Consider the following 22,539-nt stretch of genomic DNA (forward strand, 5'->3'; position numbering starts at 1 on the left):
CAGCTGAGCCTGGGCAATGCCCTTTTTATAGAAGAGACACTAAAACCACTACAGAAGTTCTTGGATGATGTCAAAAGCTTTTATGACTCTGAAGTCTTTTCTACTGACTTTAACAACTCCTCTGGCGCTGAGAATCAGATCAACAGTTACATTGAAGAAAAGACAAATGGGAAAATTGTTAAACTAGTGGAAAACCTTGATCCTTTCACTGCAATAGTTCTTGTTAACTATGTCTTCTTTAAAGGTAAGAAATATCAAAGGGTGCAAAGTTTGTAACTTAGATACTTACTGCTTATTACAGGGAATGAAAACCTAAGAGAAAGAAATTGTAGTTTAAATATTTTAAATGGAGGAAACAATGTTCAGTATCTGGAACATATTCCTATAAAACCACATATATTTGTTGACAGTATAAATATTTGTGTCCTCACCTGTTTGAGTGAAAGACTGGATTTTTTTTAAAAATCACTTTGTTGAGTTAGGTAAATTCTTTAATGTGATGATAGACTCATGCTCTAGTAAATGATGGTGTTTTCAGTATTATCTGTCTTTAATTATCTTCAAGCTCTTAAAAAAAAAAAAAAAGTGCTGCAATGCTGTAACACCTGAGGGTGCAGTAACTTGAAAAAGATATTTGTTCTAATCAAAGGAAGGCTGTGGGATTATATCCTGTTTTATTCATCATGACCATTTCCTCTTTGATTTCCTCTTTGTATTCCACAAAGACAACTATTTTTCTTTTTGTCATAAGCCCATTGGGAGAAACCCTTCAGTACTTCATATACAAAACAGGAGGATTTTTTTGTGGATCAGAAAACATCTATAAAAGTTGACATGATGTATCGAAAGGGTTACTACAGAAATTACTTTGATGAAGAGCTGTCCTGTTGGCTGGTTCAGATACCTTACAATGGAAATGCTGCAGCATTATTTGTTTTGCCTGATGAAGGGAAGATGAAGCAGGTGGAAGATGCTCTCTTGAAAAGGACTGTGTCTAAATGGGAAAAGTTCCTCCAAGACAGGTAAATGTTTTTGCTAGGGTGAGAGATGACCATGTTATAGATTAGTAGTATTTATTTCACCAAGATAAAACATTAAAGGCCAGGTTATTTTACTGAACCCTATTCACTTCATGGTCCAGTGCTGGATTTCCCTTTTCTTAGTTGGAAAATGAAAAAGAGCTGTGGGTAGGGAACAACCAGGGCATTGAACTTGGGATCCATCTTGGGTGAAGTTCCTGGCTCAACCACAAGTTGCTTAGCACCATGATGAAGCTAGCAGACCCTTGTTTCATATGGGCATTGTGAAACTACAATGGAGTAGCTATTTGTGAGGTATTGGGTGTTAGGATGTTGAGGGCATTGTATTTAAAAGCAGAAATTTTATTCATTCACCATTACTGCACCTATTTCTCTGGTGTCCCAGGACCTGTTGTATTTTCAAACAGCCTTAGGACAGCTAGCTATGATCTTTTGAAAAAATCCTCTTACCTGGCAGTAGTAGTAGCTCCGTTTGCCACACAGTTGGTATAGTTGTGTCTTTCACCCCACTCTTTGAACCCCACTGTGGAGGCAGAGGATAACATGATCTCATTCTGCTCCAAACCTCCACGTTAGATAGCTAACCTGGTTATCTGAACCCTGAGAGCAGATTTTTAACATTTAGACAAATAAATGTGAAGTGTCATGATACTGAAGCCATTGAGGAGTGTTACCTAGATGACAATTGAGGAGTGTTACTTAGATGAAAATTTGTACCTATTTGTGTTATTTGTTACAGAAAAATACATCTACACATACCAAAATTTTCTATTTCTGGTACCTATGATGTGAAAAGACTAGTCAAACAAGTGGGTATGATTGATCTGTTCACTGATCAAGCTGATCTGTCAGGGATTACTGAGGAGCCTGGACTGATGGTTTCAAAAGTAAGTCAGCATGTGAAACAGCCACCACAGGATTTGTCTGTTTGAAGGAACCTGACATTAATGTCCCATGAAAAGCTTATCCCAGTCTCTCTGAAACATCACTCAATCATCAACAGCTGCCAGTCTGGAGGCAAAGCAAGCCCTACCTTTCCTAAACCTGAAGCCAAACATGCTTGCAAGGGGTTATACACACATGTTCAAGGATCAGGAAGATGATGTACATATAATTAAATGTTCTTTTGGCTACTTAACAAAATTGTCTAAAGGTAGCACATTAGCTTTGGTAAATTTTCCTCTAATTTCACATACAGAGAGCAAAAGGCTGTTATTCCTGCCCTTCTAGTGCTCTCAAAAAGTGGTTTTTTTTTTTCAGCTAGATGATAGGGTAAATTCACAATAATACATGAAGCTGCCAAAGGCAGAACTAAGTCGAGGCTAAATTACCAGGTTTCTTTGCTTCCAGGGTTTATTGCCATCAGTCATCTTGAGTGCTCTTTGGCTGTCTCCTGTTCGAGGGAAGGGGAGCGGCTGCTGATGACCTTCCCAGAGGCTGGTTCTGCTGGGTCTTGCCCCAAGCAGGGCTCTCTTTGGCAAGAGCAAGGAGGGTGGCAGGCTGCTCTCTTCTTACCAGGTGTCAGATGGAGGTTGTTTTGCTTTGTGTCCTTGCAGGTGATCCACAGAGCAGTGCTAAATGTTCATGAGAATGGCACTGAAGCGGCAGGGGCCACGGTGAAGGAGATTACCTGGAGATCTGGTGATTTCCCTCATCCGCCTCGAATCAGGTTCAACAGGCCCTTTCTCCTGGTGATTCTGGATAAATACACCCGCGCCATCCTCTTCATAGGGAAAATTGTAAACCCTGTGAAAAATGACTGATTGACCAGAGGACATGCACTTATTCACGTTGCTGGTTAAATTTCTGTGATCCAGCAAAACGTTTATGTGTACGTACCACTATGTACTTGTGTTCATCTTTCAACCATTATCCTTATATACGTTATTAATCCCTAAAAACACAAACCCTATTTTTCCTTGTCCAGAAGTCGGTGGTATTTCCCCCCAGTCTACAGCCGGATATAACTTGTAGCATGAACGAAATACAAGTCACCTGTAAAAAGCCCTTCCTGACGTGCTCCCGTCGGGTATTTGAGGCGGTTTAAAGTCTCTGGATGATGTAGCTATTGCTATACACTCAAGGTGTGTGTACGGGAGAGCAGGAGAAGGGAAACAGGGAGCAGGAGGTGGGAGGAATAAGTCCCGTCTGTTTAATCCACTAACCTTTGATGACTAGTCTTAAAAGCAGATTTCCTTAATATTGGAGTGAATTTCCATTAATTTATTTGGGTTTTAACCAGCTATGGCATGCAGCCGCAGGATCAGTGACTGGGACACTGGAGGTCACACCAATGTAAAGGGTTGATGAGTGCAGCTGTTTTAGCTTGCCTCCATCTGTCTTCTCCTCGGTGGAAGCCCTCCTCATGAAGACAAGAACGTTGTTTTTGCTTACAAATAATGTTTATTCTACTAAGGACGTAAGCCATACCAGCAAAAAGACTTTCTGTTTTATCTTGTTAATATAGCTATTATTGCCAATGACCTAAGATAAAAGTGTGGTGGAGCAGTCCGTGACATAGCATCAGTTTCTTTTTTACAGGCTTTTTGTCACTGTCATTTCTCTTTTCTCCTATGATGCTGCTTTCACCATCACACTTTCCAGCTAGATTTGTCAGACTGTGGTAGAAAAGAGGAGGAGTGAAAAATTATAAAACCAGAGGGTTTGTATTTCCTCAGTAGGAATAGCAGAGCTTTCCTAAGGACTGTTAACCCGCTTTAAACTATCATAGACACACATACAAAATGCAGGTAATATTTGAGAAGTCACCCTTCTAAATATTAACAGTGAATTACTTTTATAGAGTAAAAACATACTGTGAATTAACATTTGTATCTTTTCACTTAAGGTTTCTTGAGTCTAACTTATTGTGTTGTTTTATAGTGACTCGAAAGGATTTTAAGATACCAGCTACAATAAATAGTTGTATGGTATGAAAGGAAAGAAACACAAATCAGTAAATATTTGAATCATTTTATTATTTTTTGTTCAATTTTTTAAGTTGACATCCTTAACATGTCTTATTAAAACATAGAAAGCCAATGAAAGCACTTAAATTACAGATTGATTAAATCTTTTGCTATAGAATATCTCAAACTGGTAGAAAAAAACTAAAATATAAATGACAACTTTTTAGACTTTAGTCTCTTAAAATGTCTGTGAAAAATATAACCCAAGAATTATGGTGAATATTTCTAAAATGTTGTTATATTTATTGATTTGGGGATCTTTTTTTTCTTTGACATTAAATTAATCAATATTAATAAATTATAGCTCTAAGTATACTAATAAGGAACATAAGAACCTTTCCATGTCTATCTGTCAGCCATGTAACACTTGACATTCACTCTCAAAGCCCTCCTCAAAATTGTGTAAACCAATGACAGAAGTTTCTTACTCATAATTTCAATATTTGTTCAATATTTGGTAACAAACAGTTGGCTTTATACCTCTAAACATATAAGGACTTCGTCTTGGTGTAATACAGATAAACTGGTTCTACAGAAGATCATTTAAAAGTTCTTGGCAAATCTCAGGGCTAAATCAGGACAGCGTGCCAAAGTCCAGCTTTGCAACAACAAATTACTCTGTATGCAAACACCGAAAGACTTTATGTTTGCTGTTCCTCACAGACCTCAGATCAATAGCGTCTGTTTGTTAGCAGGAAAAAAAATCTAAATGGCATTTTGCCAATCAGATCTCACTTTGAGAGGTAACCTTGTTGCTTAACTTATTTAAAAGTGGGTGGAGAAAAATCAAGCTGAATTAAGAAATGGATAACCAAAAAATGTCAAGAAACTCTTGTTGGTATGGATTTATTTTCAAATGGGATTAGGGACCATATACATGTGTCTTGCCTTGGTTTTCTTTCTATTTTGACAAAAATCAGGGAATGTCCCTCACTGGCAAGATGCAAGAGGCACCAAATTTGTGTGGTAAATAATGACTACAGAAGGCTTGCACAACCCCCCCCAAAACTGTCAGCCTCAAGGCCGTCACAAATCCAGTGCAGTTATGGTTTGTACAGGACAGCGTTTCTTCTTTTAATCTGCTGGTTTTTTGCTGTTTCTTTCCTGGATTTTTGTTGGTTGGTTTGTTTGCTGGCTGTAAATTTCATGGCCAAGAAGCCTCAGTGCAACAGAGGAAGGACTTTCCTCCTAGCTAGTCAAGAGTTTTTGCTGCTGTGTGCAGTACTGTGGTGTGCCACTTCAACGCGGTGACGTTGCTGGAGGATGGAGCTGGGCTGATGTACCACCAGAGGGACAAAGTGCTAAGGACATCTTCTAACCCAGTCGGCACTGGCTTATACAAATCTACACACAAATCTGATGTTGGCGTGCGTGCAACCACAGGAGCTGCAGCCTCAGCAGTGCCTATGTGGACCCTGAGAGAAATCTGTGATGGTATAGATGAAAGTAGTCTTCTGTAAAGGCTGCTTTAGGTTAACAGCCATAGAGGAAGAATTGTCAGCACAGCAGAAGCTTTGGAACAGGACACACTGAGCAGCTTTCTGTTATCTACAGAAGACAGAGTTATCTACAGAAGTGAAACAAAGTCTAAAACTGTAAATAAGGAGCTCAGAAACCAGGATTAATCTATAGATTTAACCTTTACCAACAAACTACATGAAGTTCAAAAGATGTTGGAAGAAAACTAGCAGCAATTTTGAGTAGTGCTAACGATCATAAAAGAAGGAACAAGCAAAAAGAAGCAAAGTGTATGGGTGTGGGGCCAGAGAGGGAAATAATATGTCTGAAGTAAATCAAGGAAAATAATATATTTCAAACAGCCAGTGGTTAGCACCAGCGCACAGGTCTGACATTGTTCCCAGTGCTGTGCAGCATCTGCTAGGAATAAGCTAAAGGCATCTAACGTAAGCAACAGCTTTAAGGGTCATGGGCTGAAAAGCAAATTGCATATTCTGTTGGAAAGACCTATTAATGCTCTGTTAAACATAAGCACAAACAAGAACCCCTATTTTGACGATGGAAGAAGGCACAGGTTGCTTAATGAGAAAAATTCCTGCCAAAACTGAGGCACATAGTTCTGATGCCAGTGCGTCCTCATCAAGCAGGACATATCATAGAATCATACCATAATTTAGGTCCTTTGGAAAATAATCACAATTTAATTTGTTTTCTAATATAGAACAGCTAAATAGTCACATCTTGTTAGCATTGTCTTGATACTGAATACCCTATTATATACTTCCACTGTATGATACAGTTGTTTCTCCATGCCACTCTTAGGGCATAAGGACAAAGAAAAACTTTAGCAAGGTTTATAAAGTTCCATGATACTTCAGGGACAGTGGTGTAAGCGTCTCCCCTTAATAGCAGCATGACTTTCCTGGTGCTCATCATTGATCAGCACACCCACATCATATCTTAATGGGAAAATAGTTATGCCTGCAGGGAAATAGTGCCATTCCTGGGACAGACCCAATACTTGGGGGTATCTGATTTCTCAAAATCAGAGGTCATGTATTTCATTATGTATTCAGAGTCCAGTAATTTTCACACAACTAGTAATTAACAGATATTCCTGGGCAATACCATGTGAATTTCTCAGCTCTCAAAGATCTTGGTGATTATTCAGTGCTGAAAACTTGGCTTCTGTTGCCACCAGGAACTTGGCAGCTGAAGCATTTGGTGCTGTGGCCAAGATCCACATAACCAGTGCCCATCACCTGCTAATCACACTAATGCCTAGGTTCAGGAAGCCCTTGTGAGAGATGTATTGCTCAAGGCAGTGCTCTCCTGCAGCCTCCACAGAAAATACCAAACACCACATGCATAGCCCTGGAATGTGTCAGACAGAGCTACCTGCAGCATAATCACCTATGTAAGGTATGGTTGGGGCTCAGAATGACGGGGTCTGAAGGCATCAACAGTTTCATTGTTGTAATAGATCTAGAAAATGTTTTCTGGAATGAGGTGTATTTAATTGTACCACAGGCTGCTAAGAGACTGCAAAAGCCAGACCAAAACAAATGAATGCATTTCACACAAACATTTCCAAGGCTTTTTAATGGAGACCCATAATGTTAACTCACTAATTCTGCTATATATTCGATTCCTGGCTTGTGCTCTGTCATTTGGCCAGGAGAAAAAATATCTGCGGGGAAGAATGGAAGGTCTGTGGTTATTTGACTCCTGTAAAGACTTGGCAAGAGTTGTATTTCTCTTCTTCAAACACAACATGGTTTGGTCATATTTGTCTTACATATAGCATGATTTTTTTTTCTATTAGGAAAATACATATGAAGACAGTACAGTATTAAGATAATTAGATGTTGATGCACACAGGCAAGTCAATCACTGGAAGTACCGTTGCCTTTCACTCCTTTACTTTCTTGTTTGAAACTTCCCTCCTTTGCTGAAGTTTACCTGGTTCCAGACTTTGGCTGCAGCTTTCTTCCAGATGAAGATTCCCAGGATGCTTTTCCTGAGGACCAGTTTGATTCCTGAGAACTGCTTCCAGATTGTGGTCTCAGAGGATGAAGTTACAGAGCTGTCAGAACATCTTACTATCTCTCCCTACTTCATCTTTCCAGGAATAGCCACGTGTTTCAACATCCAGAAATCTAAGATTGCCGTAAACGAGAAATAATTTCATAAGTCAGGAAAAAATTCAGTTGTAAACCATTTCAGTCTGGGGAAAAGGACTGGGAAAGGAGTAGGTTTTACACTGTCCATCAGAAATGGATGGCTCCATAAGCAAAGCATGCTCTAGCTGAGGCTGTTCGCTTTTCATCCCATTCTTCATACCTCTCATTCCCTCAGGGTAGCTGACTTTGACATTTCTTATGAGATTTCTCCAGATTAAATGGACCTGAAAGTGTTTGTTATGAGATAATTGAAAAATACATCTTGGACTTTCATCACAATACCTTAAAAGCACCTAAACCACTAGATGCCTGAATTAAAAAAAGAGAAAAGGAAGAGAGCATCCTCAGAAGCTGATTTACAGCCTCCAGGATTGTTTTTACCTTCTTATCCAGTTGCCTTCTGCTGTGTGGAGTGCAAGCAATAGAATAAAGAACAGAAGAGGACAGTTTGTCTAAGGGGTCATCTTGCAAGTGGTGTGAACATAACACTTGCATTAGAGCCTGGGTTACCTGTGTTATTTATGGTGTAGTTTCTTATTGCACTTGTGTAGAAGGGTGGGTTTGACAGTGGTGATAAAGGGAATCACTCCTTTGCAAAGCAAGGACCAGGGCAATAGCTGCTCTTGTGAAATGGTGAGAAAATAGAAATGTTCTTGGAGGTTCTGTGAAGATACATGTCATGTCTTGAAGAGCTCTGCTCTTCCCTGAAAAAAAACAGAAGTCCATGGGGAGCAGATGGGAGGGAGAGGTGAAGTACCAAATTGGCCAAGATATCCACGCTGTGCTGTGAGAGGCAGAGGCACAAGCTGAGGTCCCTCTTGCAGGCTGGCAGTACGGGGCTAATTAGCTCTTCTGTCTGGGCAAGCCACCATGAATGTAAACTTCGCAACTTTCTAAGGATTGACTGGAACTTAATTAGCAGATGTTAAAACTTTTAACATAAATAAGCCAGAAAGTGATGTCAATGGAAAGGAAATCAAAGAAAATTATTGGAGGGGAGAAGATTTAACACTGAACTTTTCATCTCCATCAGTTAGAAGTTTAGTTACAGGGCACAGACTCAGACCCATGCAAATGCAACTGTACTGTTGCTTCTCCATTGCTTGGAGTCCAAAGTTGGAGCTGGCTGAGGTTTGCCTCTCACATGTTGGCCACATAAGGTTCTTAAAGCTTTAAAACTTGAAAGCATTCAGAATAAAGATTCTGCCCTTCCATTAACTTTCCATTCCTGTGTCATTTTTATGTGGCACTTTCATTTGCATTATGTTTTATTTATGTACTGTATGGCATATGTAAGAGTTTGGGTTTAAGCTTTTGACTCTATTTTTTGCATATCCTTGAGTCTTTGAGGCAGGTTTCCAGAACTTCTTTCTCCAAGGTGAGCTCATGTGTAGGAGCTGGCAGCTGATGTGACACGAGCAATTCTTGCTCCTTCTTCCTTATTTAGGAATTATGTCATGCCCTCCCTGCACCAACTCGTGTGATATGTTTAGAGCACTGCAGCAAAAGAAATTTCTCTTCTGAGATGTATTTATATGTGTTCTAACTGCAATTGTCACCTCAGTATCTGCTCAAAGACTACTCCTTGCCAAACTTGATGAAGTGATGGTTGCATCTCTTTGATTTTGTAGATCTGGTACAGTGGAGTTGAACCCAGCGTTTACTTTAGACCCATTTGCATCCAACTAATGCAGTATAGTCCTATGAATCATAAATGAAACTCAGAACTGTTCCAATCTGAGGTGACTCACTTTTTGGCCAATTTTTGGATAGTGTAACATGTGGAGGGTCCTTAAAGAAATAATTCACTTTCTGCACTAAAAAGAAATTAAGAAAAAGAGGACAAAAACATAGTTGGGGTAAACACACATAGTTTGAATTCTGTTGTTGTACAAACAAAGGCATCACAGGTATACATCTTCATTTAATTCAGCATAGAAAGATTAAAAGAGCCAGAGAGGTCTGATATGACCCACCTTTCCATTTTTTTACATTAAAGACTACGTTTATCAAGCTTCTTTTTTACTGACATTGATCCCCAAAATGTTCTTCCCATGATCCCCCAAGAAATCCAGGTCTGTTTTCTTTCCAAAGTGCTCCAGTTGGATGTGACATGTGTGCTTTGGATGGAGGTGGAATTTGCGTGGGGGAAGATGATGAAAGGTCAAGAGAAGTTTAAGGGGAAAACAACCTCTCTAAACACTTCAGTATTCATGAAGTTTGGCAACACTGACCTAACCACTGAGACCTAAGCCTTGTATCTCATTTCTGTGGGCAAAAATGAGGAATTATTTTTGGCGCTCTGTGGATTTAATGGGTGTTCCAGTCTTTCTTTAGAAAATACTTCAAAGACATTAATTAAAACCTTTTTTTCTTTCTCATTGTTTGCATGCTGGTCTTTGAGTTCAGTCATATATCTGAACTAGCTTAAAATCAACCTCTGTAACAAATATTGACGGCATTCTATGGAGAGATGGGTAATTTTCATGGTGATTTCTCACTCAGATGTCAATTCCACTCCGCACGATCTTGTAAATGACAGTTAGCAAACAAGTCCACTGTGTGATTAGATTTCACTACCAAATACTAACTGGTCACCCCAGTGAATAGTACAGCCTGAGAGCTGTAAATTACCTAACCATGTCCTGAAAAGCAGTAATGTAGTTGAAACTTGGCTCATCTCAAAGCAGCCACCAGCAATGCTGACTTCACATTTAGGTTTTACAAGAAGATCATGGTAGAGGAAGGTGACAAGAACATTTTGTTCTCTCCTTTGAGCCTTTCTAACTGCCTTTGCAATGCTCTCCTAGCGGGGAAAAGCATCCATGTGGAGTTGGCTACACAAAGACTTTGTCTGACAGAGACAGAGGAGCAGGACATTCATGGAGGTTTTCTTTCAACAACTGCTAAGAAAGGTCCAGCTGAGCAAGTGCAATGCCTGGTCTGTAAATGACAGCCCAGAAGTTTCTGGATGATGGCAAAGAAAGAGACACATGATGCTGAAGCTGGCAGAAACTGAAGAGAAAATCAATGAATAGTTTGAATGTAGAAAATTCTAATTAGGAACATATTTTTACCATGCAGTAGCTAAATACTGGAAGAGGTTACCCAGAGAGGTTGTGAAATCCTCATCCTTGAAGGCATGTCCCTGAGGAGCCTGATCTAAGTAGGCATGTTTTGAGAAAGGGTTGGATTAGATGACCTCTGGAGGTTCCTTCCAATACAGATTTTGATTCCAAGATTCTGTTGCGCAGGGGCAAAAACCTGTGGGGAAAACACACTGGCACACTTGTTAACTATGTTTTCATTAAAAGTTAGATATGTTGTACAGATGGACAGTTTCAGAAATATAATGTTTTAATGTCTGATTATGATCCCCAAGTTTTAATATTTCTCTGCCATATTGATTGATTATAAGGTTGCTGCAAGAAAACATTGGGCACCACTAGTGATGTACAAAGTGATTTTTATTTCATATGCATATATACACCACTAGCCAGCTGTACTAACAGATAGTGTGCCAGCAGCAAGATGTCAGATTAGGCTGGGCTAATTAAACCTTATTACTTTGTTAGGCACGGCTCATTGAACAGCCACTGTGTAACTGTTCAATTCTTACAGCCCTAACCAAGAAAAAAACATGAGGCTAGAGTTTTCTTTAATATCAATTACAAAAATCAACATGGTTTTCTCCCACGAAAGTATAAACACAATACATCAGATCAGAACGGTCTTGCACACGAATGGTGTTTCTATTAGAGCTAAGAGCAAAATTGTGTTTCTTTAGCAAATGTGCTAAAGGGAAAAATGAAGCAAGCCAATGAGAGACATTTTAGTGCATCCAGAACCTGTGTTTGCATGTCTAATGTAAGATTTTAGGCTGCTGTTTTTAAAAAGTCTCTTTTAAGTCAACCATTACTACTCAGAAAAAAAAGGTTAAATAACAACTCCTTAGGACCAGTAAGAGTTTTCCATGGACAAACTTCCCTCTACAATAACTAGAGTTTTCAAAGTTGGAGTCTTAATATTACACTCTTTAAGTCACAGCAGGGCTCCTGGAAAAAAACATGACATTGGCCAGGAAACATCAAGCACCTTAACATTTCTTTCAACCATCTGCCAAATGTAAGCATGAAGTACAGATGATTATTAAGATATTTTTGTTTAGGTTCATAAACATAGATTTAGAAAATCTGTTTCCAGCCATTCCAGTGTAAGAAGTTTGCTTTCCACATAACACAGAAAACTCTATAAAATACATAAATTCTACAGTTTTTGTCTGAGTCAATAAATACCATACATGGACAGGAAAATTTTGAGGGTTTAATGAATGAAATAAAAAGTGATCATATCCTTTTTTTACTGAGGTTTTAGAGATAAAATTATCTTCAAGACTTTGCAATATGAAAATGGAAACAACCATTTTGCACATTTCTTTATGACTGAGTTGTGTTTCTCACTGTGCTTCTCTAATTGGGAATGCTTTTTACATAGGGAACTATTAAAAGAAAACTAAAGAAAATTTTGAATAAATTTTAGAACTATGAAATATTAAATTTATTATCCTAAAGTCATGATTTTAATGGCAGTCAGGAACTGAACATGTAAATCCCAGTTCTATCTAGATTCAATGAGAATCAAAGATTTGTGTTCCTTCTGGATAATTTAACAATACCATTCATCATCTGTAACTTCCATAGTCTTTCAAACTTCCATTGTTTGAAATGGATATTTTTACCTCTCAGATTATGCAAATTATTATATTAAAGACTCATTAGAGTAACAAGCTCCCAACTTATAGGTCTCATTAATCTTCATCTACAGTATAAATGAGCATGCAGGATCTGTCAAATGGGACAACAGAGCCAAGAAAAATATTTTTGGAAAAAGAAATGCAGCGAAGCTTCTTATATGAACCATCACCAGGCTGAGTGAGGCTTATTTTCCATGCATCCTCCTTCCCCACCAACTTGAAGGCCAGGGGCAGGCAGACCTTTTAGTCCTGTTGTAAGAATAGAAATTCATGGGAAAGTCTGACTGCAACCATGTATGTCTCCAAGACATACTCTAGGTAGGTTTTTCAACCTAACACTTACTACTGCTTGAGAGCCCCCTCTTGCTCCCCCACAATGACTGCATCCTTTCAGCTAGAGGTTGGTGCTAGGATAAGCAATGCTGAGTTCTGGCAATGCATATACTGTCTTTGTGGACAGGACATGAAGACAGCCTTGGGCTAGCTGATACAGAATGGTTCATGTCAATACCAGATATGTGATATATAATGTGGATGCTATAGATATTCTGGAGTGTGGTGGCTGTGTCTGCTCTGCAAGCACTTGGTCTGAGCCTTCCCTTGGCCAAGGCTGATATTCTGCTGCCTTGAGTCATTGCCATTTTTTGTTTTGCTTTTCTTTTCTTTCAGAGTGCCCAAAATAACAGGAGACTTATGTAACAGCCTGATAAAATGTTTATATAGATTAATGCTGGCAGGCATTGCATTCAGCAGGGCACGGTTACGGCTGCCTGAGGTATCAAGACTTGCTGAGCATTTGCTGATGAAAGAAGCTAGGCAGCTCATACCAGAGACACTTGGAGTAAAACAGTATGAGTACAGTCACATGGTCAGGAACGGACTAAGGTGAAAATCAAAGTGGCAGCGTAGGCACATTTTGCAGGTTGCTCTCTCCAGAAGCAAGCGTTGTGGTGGACCAGTTGTTGGCTAGCAGAACCTCTGTTGACCTCCCTGGTAGGACAGCGGACCTCTTCTTCAAGCCACCACTTCATGACGACACTGGTAAATGAAGCAGAGAGGCAGATTTTGAAAGAATTTCAAAATCAATCTATGTTGACTTTCAACAAGAATAATAGATGAATGTCTGAACAGCAAAAGCATTTGTATTTGTGTCTCAGCCACACATTTCTCACTGTACTGAAGCATGCTTTGGTTCACCTTAGAGTCATGCAGGGAATGCAGAATTACCCTCAACCTTTGCATACACTCTTCTTTACAGCATTGCGTCTCTCCCGCTACCTTCCTCTTCAGCTGGCCATGCAGCTGCACAGTGGACTCCACTGCCCAGGCTTCCTTTTCTGATGTGACTAAACCAACTCAGAAAAAGCCTCTGAATGTGGGACTGTTTCTGAAGTGATGCTAAGTTCACTTTGGTGGGAAAAATGAGTTGCATGTTAATTATTCCTTCTGCTCTGCTTTTCATAGAACAGAAAGTTAGTTTGGTTTAGCATGTTGTAGCAGGTGTCCAAGCTGCACGGTCAGGAAACTAAAGCCCCAAGGCAGGCCATAACACATCTCAGGACATGTTTTAGCACTTGTGGCATTAGCTGGCCATAAGCTAGGAAGGTATATCTGGTAGAACAGCTGCTCATGGCCATGAACCTCTTCTCCCCAAAGCGTGTTCGCCTATGGCAATTATGCATGTCTGGGGACAGCAAACATTAAAGCCAGCTGGCCCTGCGATCACTGACTTCTGCCTGCTCTGCATGGCTACATGTGGATGAAAAATAGTTTCATCAGCATTTATTTGCATCCTTAGATAATTTTGTTTTGATCCATGTAATGTTTAACAGAAGTGTAAACGCTTCATGCTGCTCAGCTGTATGTCTAAAGGAGCAGCTCAGAACAGTTAACAGCCTGTCTTGGAGCACTGTGAGCATTTTGCTCTTTTTTTTTTTCCTGAAAGACTGCATTTGTGCAATCAAACGTTCTAGTTTATACATTCATTTAATTCAAATGCAGTGGTTTTGTGGCTGGCAAAAGAGAATTAAACCTTACCTGACCTACACAAGCGCTCCAGGATACAGCACTCTAGTGAGAAAAAATACAAATCCAAAACCAAAGTACTTAACAGCACACTTTAGCTATATCTAAAACAAATATGCAGAGTTCAGCTGTATTCTGGAAAAAAAGAGCCGAGGTTGTGCAGGGAACCTAGCTGCACGACCAGGACCATGGATCCCAGTAGGTAAAGAGGTACCTCTGAAGGCAGCACAGCTGGGGACTGGGAACAGCCATGCTTACACTGTTTTACCTACGCACCTCCTTGGCTCTTCAGGATCCAGGGAATTGTGCCGCTCCTCCCTGAGTGGACAGTAACAAGCCCTGCAAAGTGCAGCAGAGGCACAGAGGGACTGAGCAGGCATTCTCCTGGCCGGCTGTCCAAACCACACATCTAAAGAGCTCACCTGGCTCTGAATGCTGGTCAGCCAGCTTCACAGCATTTACCTTCCTTTGGAAGCATCCCAGAAAATTGAAATACATATTTACAAGAAGGCTGAGACTTATTGTTTGAGACTGCCTTGATTTGTTACTGATTAATGTTACTGGGTTGCTCTCTTCTGTTACTTGCTATTCTTTGAGAGATTTGGGGCTGTGCCTTGGTTTACTGTTTATGTATGTTACAGGAGTTGCATTTGTTCAGTGTTGTGTTTGGGCACTTGCAGTGATGGCACACATTTTATACAGCTTTTTTCAGCACTAAAGTCTACATTAAGCACTCTTCAGATCTTGATGTATTAGGTGCTCCTTGACAGAGATACAGAGATAATTATTAGGTTGTGAGGAGACACTGTGTCTGAAAATTTGCGAGATAACATTCAATTTACAGTTAAAATTCACCATTCGTACACAAATGAATGAGGTACCCTCTTTATTAATAAGCCCAGAGGACTCATTGGCTTCTGAATAGTGACCAGTGGGGTCTCTGTTGTGTAGAAATAAGAGATGATGTCACTTAAGTGGAATCCAGTAGGCTGGGCAGCATGGCTGGGGACAAGTGCTGCTCCCTGCAGCTCCCTCACCTTGATCCCGGCCTTCATAGGTTAGTGTAAAACTGTGTGTCTCCAGATGACCGGTTAACTTCATCTCAGGTAGTATATAGGGCAAAGTAGCTGCCCTTGGCACAAAAAAATCTCATTTCCAATAAATATTTGCCTAGGAGTTGCATACCCTTTGGGATGCAACACCCTACTGACCCGCTGGGCTCCATGGTCTTTGCTCTCTGTTCGGTGTGGAGAGATGTGGACACATACACACAATGTCCAAGAAAACTAGCTTCATCAGCATTCAGCTTTGTCCTTCTAGGTAATACATATTTGAAGCCATGTAATGTTTAACAGAGGAAAACAGCAGTAGGAGCAGCAAGAAACAGCACAACCCGTACAAGAGAAAGAGCCTTCTGAATGTAATGTAAGTACCCCTTTATCTTTACCTTAATGATTTTGATGCAGCTGCATGGCATTGAGCTAGTGAGTCATGAAGCACATCCGCTTTCAAGGGGGAAACCTGGTTTCTAAGCACTCAAATGACAGAACTTAATTTCAAGAAATATCAAATAGCAAATGGTGGGGATACATTATAGCAGCTCCACAGTGTACAACTCTGCTCTGAATATTTATCCCAAATATCTCTTTCATATCTAGAACAAATCTCATTCATTAACAAGGGGGAAGTATTCTGACTTCCCAACTGTCAATCTTATTTTTTACCATTAGTCATGTTCCCTAAAGCTTACAACCAGATAACCAAAACTAAGATGAATGAGCTGTCTTATTTACAACATGGTCCAGACAGGATTCACAAATTGATTTTGCTATGCCAGCCTACCCTGTAAGTCCTAATTTACTTCGACCTCACAGAGCAAAGCTGCAGAAGGACAAGCTGCCTCCTTTTCACCTAAATCTTGGTGGTCAGAGTGCTGACACAGGGTGGGGGAAATCCCGATATACATCTTATCTGTTCTGCTGAAAGCCATTGACTGAGGGGTGAGCAGATAACTCATGTGACCTTCTTCCCTGAAGCTGTTCCACTTCAGGTAGGACATTAGGTGAATGCTATTTGGAGTTACTTTTCTAGTCATTAATAGAATTTTTGATTGGAATACTTCTTACCTGTTTTCTGAGAGGTTGAACATCCAAGACACTACAAGTCATCCCAACATGTTCTTGGTCTAGCAGTAAAAGAGAAAGCAAAAAACAAACAAAATAATTGGCCACAGTTAGAAATGGACAAATGATCCAAGCTCATTGCTGAGCACTACTCTGGCCATGGGCCTATTTGCCTTATGAAAGAACACAACATTTGGAAAGACAGGAGAGGACAAGCCCACACCAGTGACCTCACCTTCCCATGACTGGGATGGGGAAGTACACAGCAACAGAGGAATCTGTCTGGAAGACATGCGTCACATGAGTGGTTGTTGAAAATAAAGCAACATATTCTGATCTAACCAGGTATTGAAGCAGAAAAATTTTACCAGCACTAATGAAGTGATTAGTCATTTTGTACGTTAAAGTGAGTCAGGAATGAGAGAAAAAATACCACTTCTGAGTGCTGTAGTCTTGTATTGTTTTCCATTGACATAGCACTGTCATTTGACGTAAGCCTCATTCAATCACTAATAGCATAATAATCCTGAGAGTTCTTAGAGATAAATACAAAAGAATTAAGAATTACTGCTGATGTGCTGCATCTCCATAAAACAGACTTACACAAAGACAAAAAAAAAAAAGCACCTTTTCACTTGTTCTCTCCCACTGACTTATTTTTCTTTAATACTCACATGTTTTCTCCACGTTTCTTTCTCCAGTAACAAGGATCTTTTGTAGCTGGAGTAAAGCAAAACTGAAGTAGGCAGCAATGGATAGCAATTACAGATAAACTCAGAAGCACAAGGCTTTAAAAAACACTTCCATAGTAAAGGAGCAGGTCAGGAGATAACAGTGATTACCAGATAGCTGTTAAAGGTAGTTGCAGATAGAAATAGAAGACAAGATGTTGACACAGCTGACCTCCAGCATCCGAGACCATTTTGTTCTTTGTCCACACAGTAGCTGCGAAGGATGATGAAGGCCACCATCCCACTGTGCTTGCTGATGGCCACGCTTCACCTCGCTACCCACAGCCTGACCCAGACTGACCACCACAATGATGAGCACAAGGCTACTGACCCCCAGGAGCAACATCCCCATGAAGGAGATCCTCTTGAGTCCTGCCAACGGATAGTCCCCAGCAACACAGAATTTGCCTTCCGGTTTTACAGGCAAGCAACCACTCAAGAACCTGGCAAGAACATTTTCTTTTCCCCAGTCAGCATCTCCACTGCTTTTGCCCTGCTGGCCCTGGGATCCAGAGCCACCAGCCAGGCTCAGGTGCTGGAAGGGCTGGCCTTTAACCTCACCAACACCCGGGAGGAGGAGATACACAACGGCTTTCGTCATCTCCTCCTCTTTCTGAACCGCCCTGGCAGCCAGGTACAGCTGAGCATGGGGAACACCCTGTTCATGGACAAACACCTGAAGCCACTAAACACATTTCTGAAGGACATCAAAAAACTGTACAAAGGAAAAGTTGTTTCTAGTAACTTCCAGAATTCCACTGAAGCTAAAAAAGAGATCAATGATCATATAAGGAACAAAACCCATGGGAACATAAACCAAATACTTAAAGACCTTGATCCAAACACTCTAATGGTAATTGTTAACTACATTTATTTCAAAGGTAAGTTACCTGGGTGTTACTTACTGCAGTACCTCAGTTTCACCTGCACTAAAACAAATACCCCAGATTATTTCTGAATTATTTTTAAAAGAAAGGCCAGTGTTAAGGTTAGTCTATTGTGATGACAAACACTGAAAGGTCTTATGCTTTGAAACCTCTTCCACATATAAATTTTTCCAGCATATGTTTAAGCTTCTAACTTAAAGCTTTCATTTATTTGAAATCTTCACGTTTTAGAGAATTGCCAGAGCACAACAGATTTATGCATTTGTAAATTTTTCTATCAGACTTTATCTGCTTATTATTTAAAAAATTACAATATTTTTACATGTTTTATGAAGTAGAAAAATAAATTCCAAAGATGAAGATTAACAAAAATTGCCAAAAACTTTAATTTACTTACAGTCTGTGCCTATTAAATGGGTAGGTACCTCTGGACTTGGAGTCTAAATGTTCTACAGCTTGTCATCACATTATACATATCCCAAGAGGTACTTGCGAATGCACTGCTTTGGCAATGATTAACTTCCTCTTAGATGTTATATCTATTTGTTGCAGCATGCAGGACATACATGGAATTTACCGCCCCAGAAAAACATGTTTGGAAATAGATGAACCTTCAGCAAAACAGATTTTATTTCAAGTATTTTATTAAATTTCAATACCCTACTCTCAGGTGTCCTAGTCTGAGGCATTTCTTTATGATACTGGAGTATATTTTTTTTACTGGGGGGACAGGAAGGAAAGCTCAAACTGACAAAGCAATCAAAGTACTGTTGAGTTTACATTCCATTATTTATTCTTCAATTTTGTTTTATTTCTATTTAATATTAAAAAAAAGAGAACATACATACAGAATGGCAAGCTGTGACCCCTGTGTATTTGTTCAGTGAATGACCTGATTTAATACAAAATAAAATATCATGGAAAATTCAGTTGAATAACCATCAAGAGAAAACAATTTTGAAGATTAAAGCCCTTGAAGCCCTATTCCATTTACTGTAATGCAGTTATGATCAGGCCCAAAAGTTCAGGTTTATTCTTGCATATAAGATTTTCCTTAGTGCTACAGGATAAAGAACATATGAAAAAGCATGGAAGGAGCTTAACATGCTGCCTTTTAAAAGGCAGACATTTGTTGTGGAACTTGCTTTACAAGCAATATTCTGAAATCAGAAAGTAACTCATTGGATCCTGATCAGCTTTCATTTTCTTTAAGTAAAACATAAGGTAATATGATGAAGTTACTTCATTTAATTTATCTGACTTAGAAAGCTGTTCTGCAAGTCCATATGAAATTTAACCTCAGATATTTAGTTGTTACTGAACAAGGCAGAGCAAATATGATGGGGAACAAAATCTTTAATAAACTTGGAATACTTCTGATCTTCAAGTATGAGTGTAATTCTTCAGATATGGGTTTATCTGGTACATTAGTCTGGACTATATTAATATATCCTCCTTGAAATAAGCATTTGATTGCATTCTTTCTCTTTTGGTTTTAAGCCTACTGGGAAAATCCTTTCAATATTAAGGGGACTCACAAAGATTATTTCCATGTGAATATGAAGAACTCAGTTGAAGTGAAGATGATGACTCGAGATGGATTTTATAAAACATACTCTGACAGGAAGCTGTCTTGCAAGGTGGTGCAGATTCCTTACAAGGGAGATGTTGCAGCATTGTTTATCCTGCCCAACGAAAGAAAAATGAAACAGTTGGAAGATGCCCTGACAAAAGACATTGTGTCTAGATGGGAAAAATCACTTCAAAGACGGTAAATAATAGAATTCTGATTTGATGATTCAAGGTAGTCAGAATCCAAAATCTGAATACTATGATCAGGTTTTACAGTTACTAGCCTTTGCTGTTGACTGGAGTATGTATAAAGGGACAGAGCAAATGATTTGATGATTTGATATTTTCAGCAAAAATTGGAATCAGCATTGACTTGCGATAAGGGAAGAGATCTGTAGGCTGGGAAATTTAATTTTTTTTCCCCCACACATTTTCTAGTTGATGTTAAGTGTCTCCATTTCTCTTGTCTCAAGCACAGCATGTTAAGAGTGGTAATACTACAACATAACAATCAGATCCCTCAGAAGGAATGGGGTGTAAATTCCAAAAGAACCTTCAAGGCTAGAAAGATAATGCAAACTTAGTCCCAAAAAGGATGGCAACACTGCTGCTTGCTGTCCCATCAAGTCACTGTGTTGCAGAATCGTACAAGAAAGCCCAGATGATGTCTTTTTCCTGCCATACTTTCCCATCCTCCAGACCATCATCTTCCCATCTTCTTCAGATGAAAAGACTAACATTTTAGCTTAGAAGAACCACCAGCAAGTTGGGAGTCTTCAGTCCAAGGCATACTTTTATTTCTATAACTACCATAATTTTCTTTTGAATTAACAGGAGGATAGAACTGTATATTCCAAAACTGTCGATTTCGAGCACCTATGACTTAAAGAAGTTGTTCATGAATCTGGGTGTAACTGATGTGTTTTCTGACCGGGCTGATCTGTCTGGAATCACAGGAAAGCCTGATGTGAAGGTTTCAAAAGTAAGTTTGTCAGCAGAAACAATGGTCTGTGTATTCCTCAATACCCAGTTGTCTTGCCCTAAGCTAAGTTGTGAAATTTTACTCATTGCTAGGGCTGGCTGATAATCTGAACTAGAACGTTTAGCTGATAAAGTAACCTTAAACTCTCTCAGACTTCTCCAAGATAGGGAGATAAGGGTACCGTCTTCCATCTGACAGGCAAAGGTGTAGCATTTGTCCCAGAAACTAAACATAGCCCAGTTTCTGCATGTGAAAGAAGTGCCCCTGGATATCTGTGTTAGGGATGCCTTGCATCAGCATATCTAGCAGAAAAAGTGGCCTTTTTCTAACACGTGCATTCCATAATTTAAAGAATTTTAAAACTTCTGCTGCCGTTGAAGGCCCTGATGAGTGCTAATCATATAAGATAGACCAGACTTGTGGAAAACATCCAATTTGCCGAAAATAATGTGAAAAGAAACAGAAAAAGTGAAGAGAAAGGCTAGCATTCCTACAGCCATTCTGAAAGCAGCAATTACAATGTTCTAACATTTTGGGGCTAATAAAAAAAAAAGATTAAAAATGCCTAGCAATAATTTAACAAAAAATCTGGTATGAAAGTTGAATTTCTACTGGCTAAACTGTAATGCATGTGCTGTTAGGAATACATACAGAGCAATTCTGGAGCCCAGCTTCTTTTCCCTCTGAAATTGTCATTCCTTGTGAATTTGCTTGAATATTCTACTTTCAATTAATTCCACAAGGTGTGCAGTCCCTAAAGTCTGTGTTGGATACACTTGTGGTAAGGAATACTGAATGTGAGAATACTTGCTTATTGAGACAACATTGCTAAAAAACCCACCACAAGATATAGTGGCCTTCTTCCCAGTTCCTGGCCTACCAGCAATTTTTGTGAAAGGCAGTAGCTGAATTAACTTAGTGCTAATTTTAATCATTTCACACCCCCGTCCTCCACATACATTAATTCTTGCTGTATTTCATTGTAGGCTGCTCACAAGGCCCTGCTGGAGGTTCATGAGAATGGTACAGAGGCTGCAGCAGTCACTGGCACAGATTTTCTTCCTCATTCTGTTCCTCCTGTTGTTAAATTCAACCGTCCATTCTTGCTGTTGATTGTTGATCAATATACTCAGAGCATCCTCTTCATGGGAAAAATTGTGAACCCTACTGAAAAATGACTGGTCAGTGGCTGGTCTTATTGATTTGAATTGCATTCTTCATACAGTCATAGTTCAACATGATTAAAATTATATCAAAACAGTTACTAACAATTTTCTTTTTCCAAAGATATGAAGCAAAAGTACAGTCATGCTTAAAAACACTCTTCTTGCTTCCTCCTCCAGTAGAAAGTAACCACTGTGATACACCTATTAGTGAATTATGAAGAATTTTATAAATCAGCCTTTTAATGACCAGTGTATGCCATCTTTGAAACACAAGGTAAGTATCCAGGTGAGAGAACTAGTTTAAAACATTTTAAGTAGATAAAGATTGAATAAAGAGGCTACTCCTGACTTGTGGGTAGGAAGGAAAGAAAATGCTGAGGTTTGCTCCGGCTGCTGACAGATATCACCAGGTTCTGGTGGGGATGGGCTCACATGCGGAAATTTAAAATACAAATGCTGTCCACTCAGGGATATCTTAGTTCACCTCTTCCACATGGATGTCATTAATGGAGAAAGATCATGTTGTATTTCCATGAGAAAATGGTTGCTCACGTCTCTCAGGATGTCTGTGCCTGTTTGACACCTCCCTCCTAATGCAGCCTTATGGAACCAGGGCAGTGTCAAAATCCAGAGCCAAGGCTTGGCTCTTG

At 39.5% G+C, this 22,539-nt stretch overlaps 1 protein-coding gene and 1 pseudogene across 1 annotated transcript; both read left to right on the top strand.

Moving 5' to 3' along the window:
• LOC104628163 overlaps positions 1-2,811 on the top strand; it is a 3,253-nt pseudogene extending 442 nt beyond the window's left edge.
• Positions 2,812-17,505: 14,694 nt separating this feature from the next.
• Positions 17,506-22,004, top strand: LOC104628164 (alpha-1-antitrypsin-like). Its single transcript, XM_010296665.1, has 4 exons — positions 17,506-18,163; positions 19,670-19,940; positions 20,576-20,723; positions 21,710-22,004. The coding sequence occupies exons 1-4, from the start codon at positions 17,506-17,508 to the stop codon at positions 21,899-21,901; spliced, it is 1,269 nt and encodes a 422-aa protein (XP_010294967.1). The 3' UTR covers positions 21,902-22,004.
• The last annotated feature ends 535 nt before the right edge of the window (positions 22,005-22,539 follow it).

This window comes from Phaethon lepturus, unplaced genomic scaffold, assembly GCF_000687285.1.
Source record: "Phaethon lepturus isolate BGI_N335 unplaced genomic scaffold, ASM68728v1 scaffold3031, whole genome shotgun sequence".
NCBI classification, from domain to species: domain Eukaryota; kingdom Metazoa; phylum Chordata; class Aves; order Phaethontiformes; family Phaethontidae; genus Phaethon; species Phaethon lepturus.

Bases quoted from the DNA above. Each gene is read 5' to 3' on its own strand.
- LOC104628164 (XM_010296665.1), top strand. From the start codon at position 17,506: ATGATGAAGGCCACCATCCCACTGTGCTTGCTGATGGCCACGCTTCAC. The intron at 19,941-20,575 runs GTAAATAATAGA...TTGAATTAACAG, and splicing joins GAAAAATCACTTCAAAGACG to GAGGATAGAACTGTATATTC. The intron at 20,724-21,709 runs GTAAGTTTGTCA...ATTTCATTGTAG, and splicing joins CTGATGTGAAGGTTTCAAAA to GCTGCTCACAAGGCCCTGCT.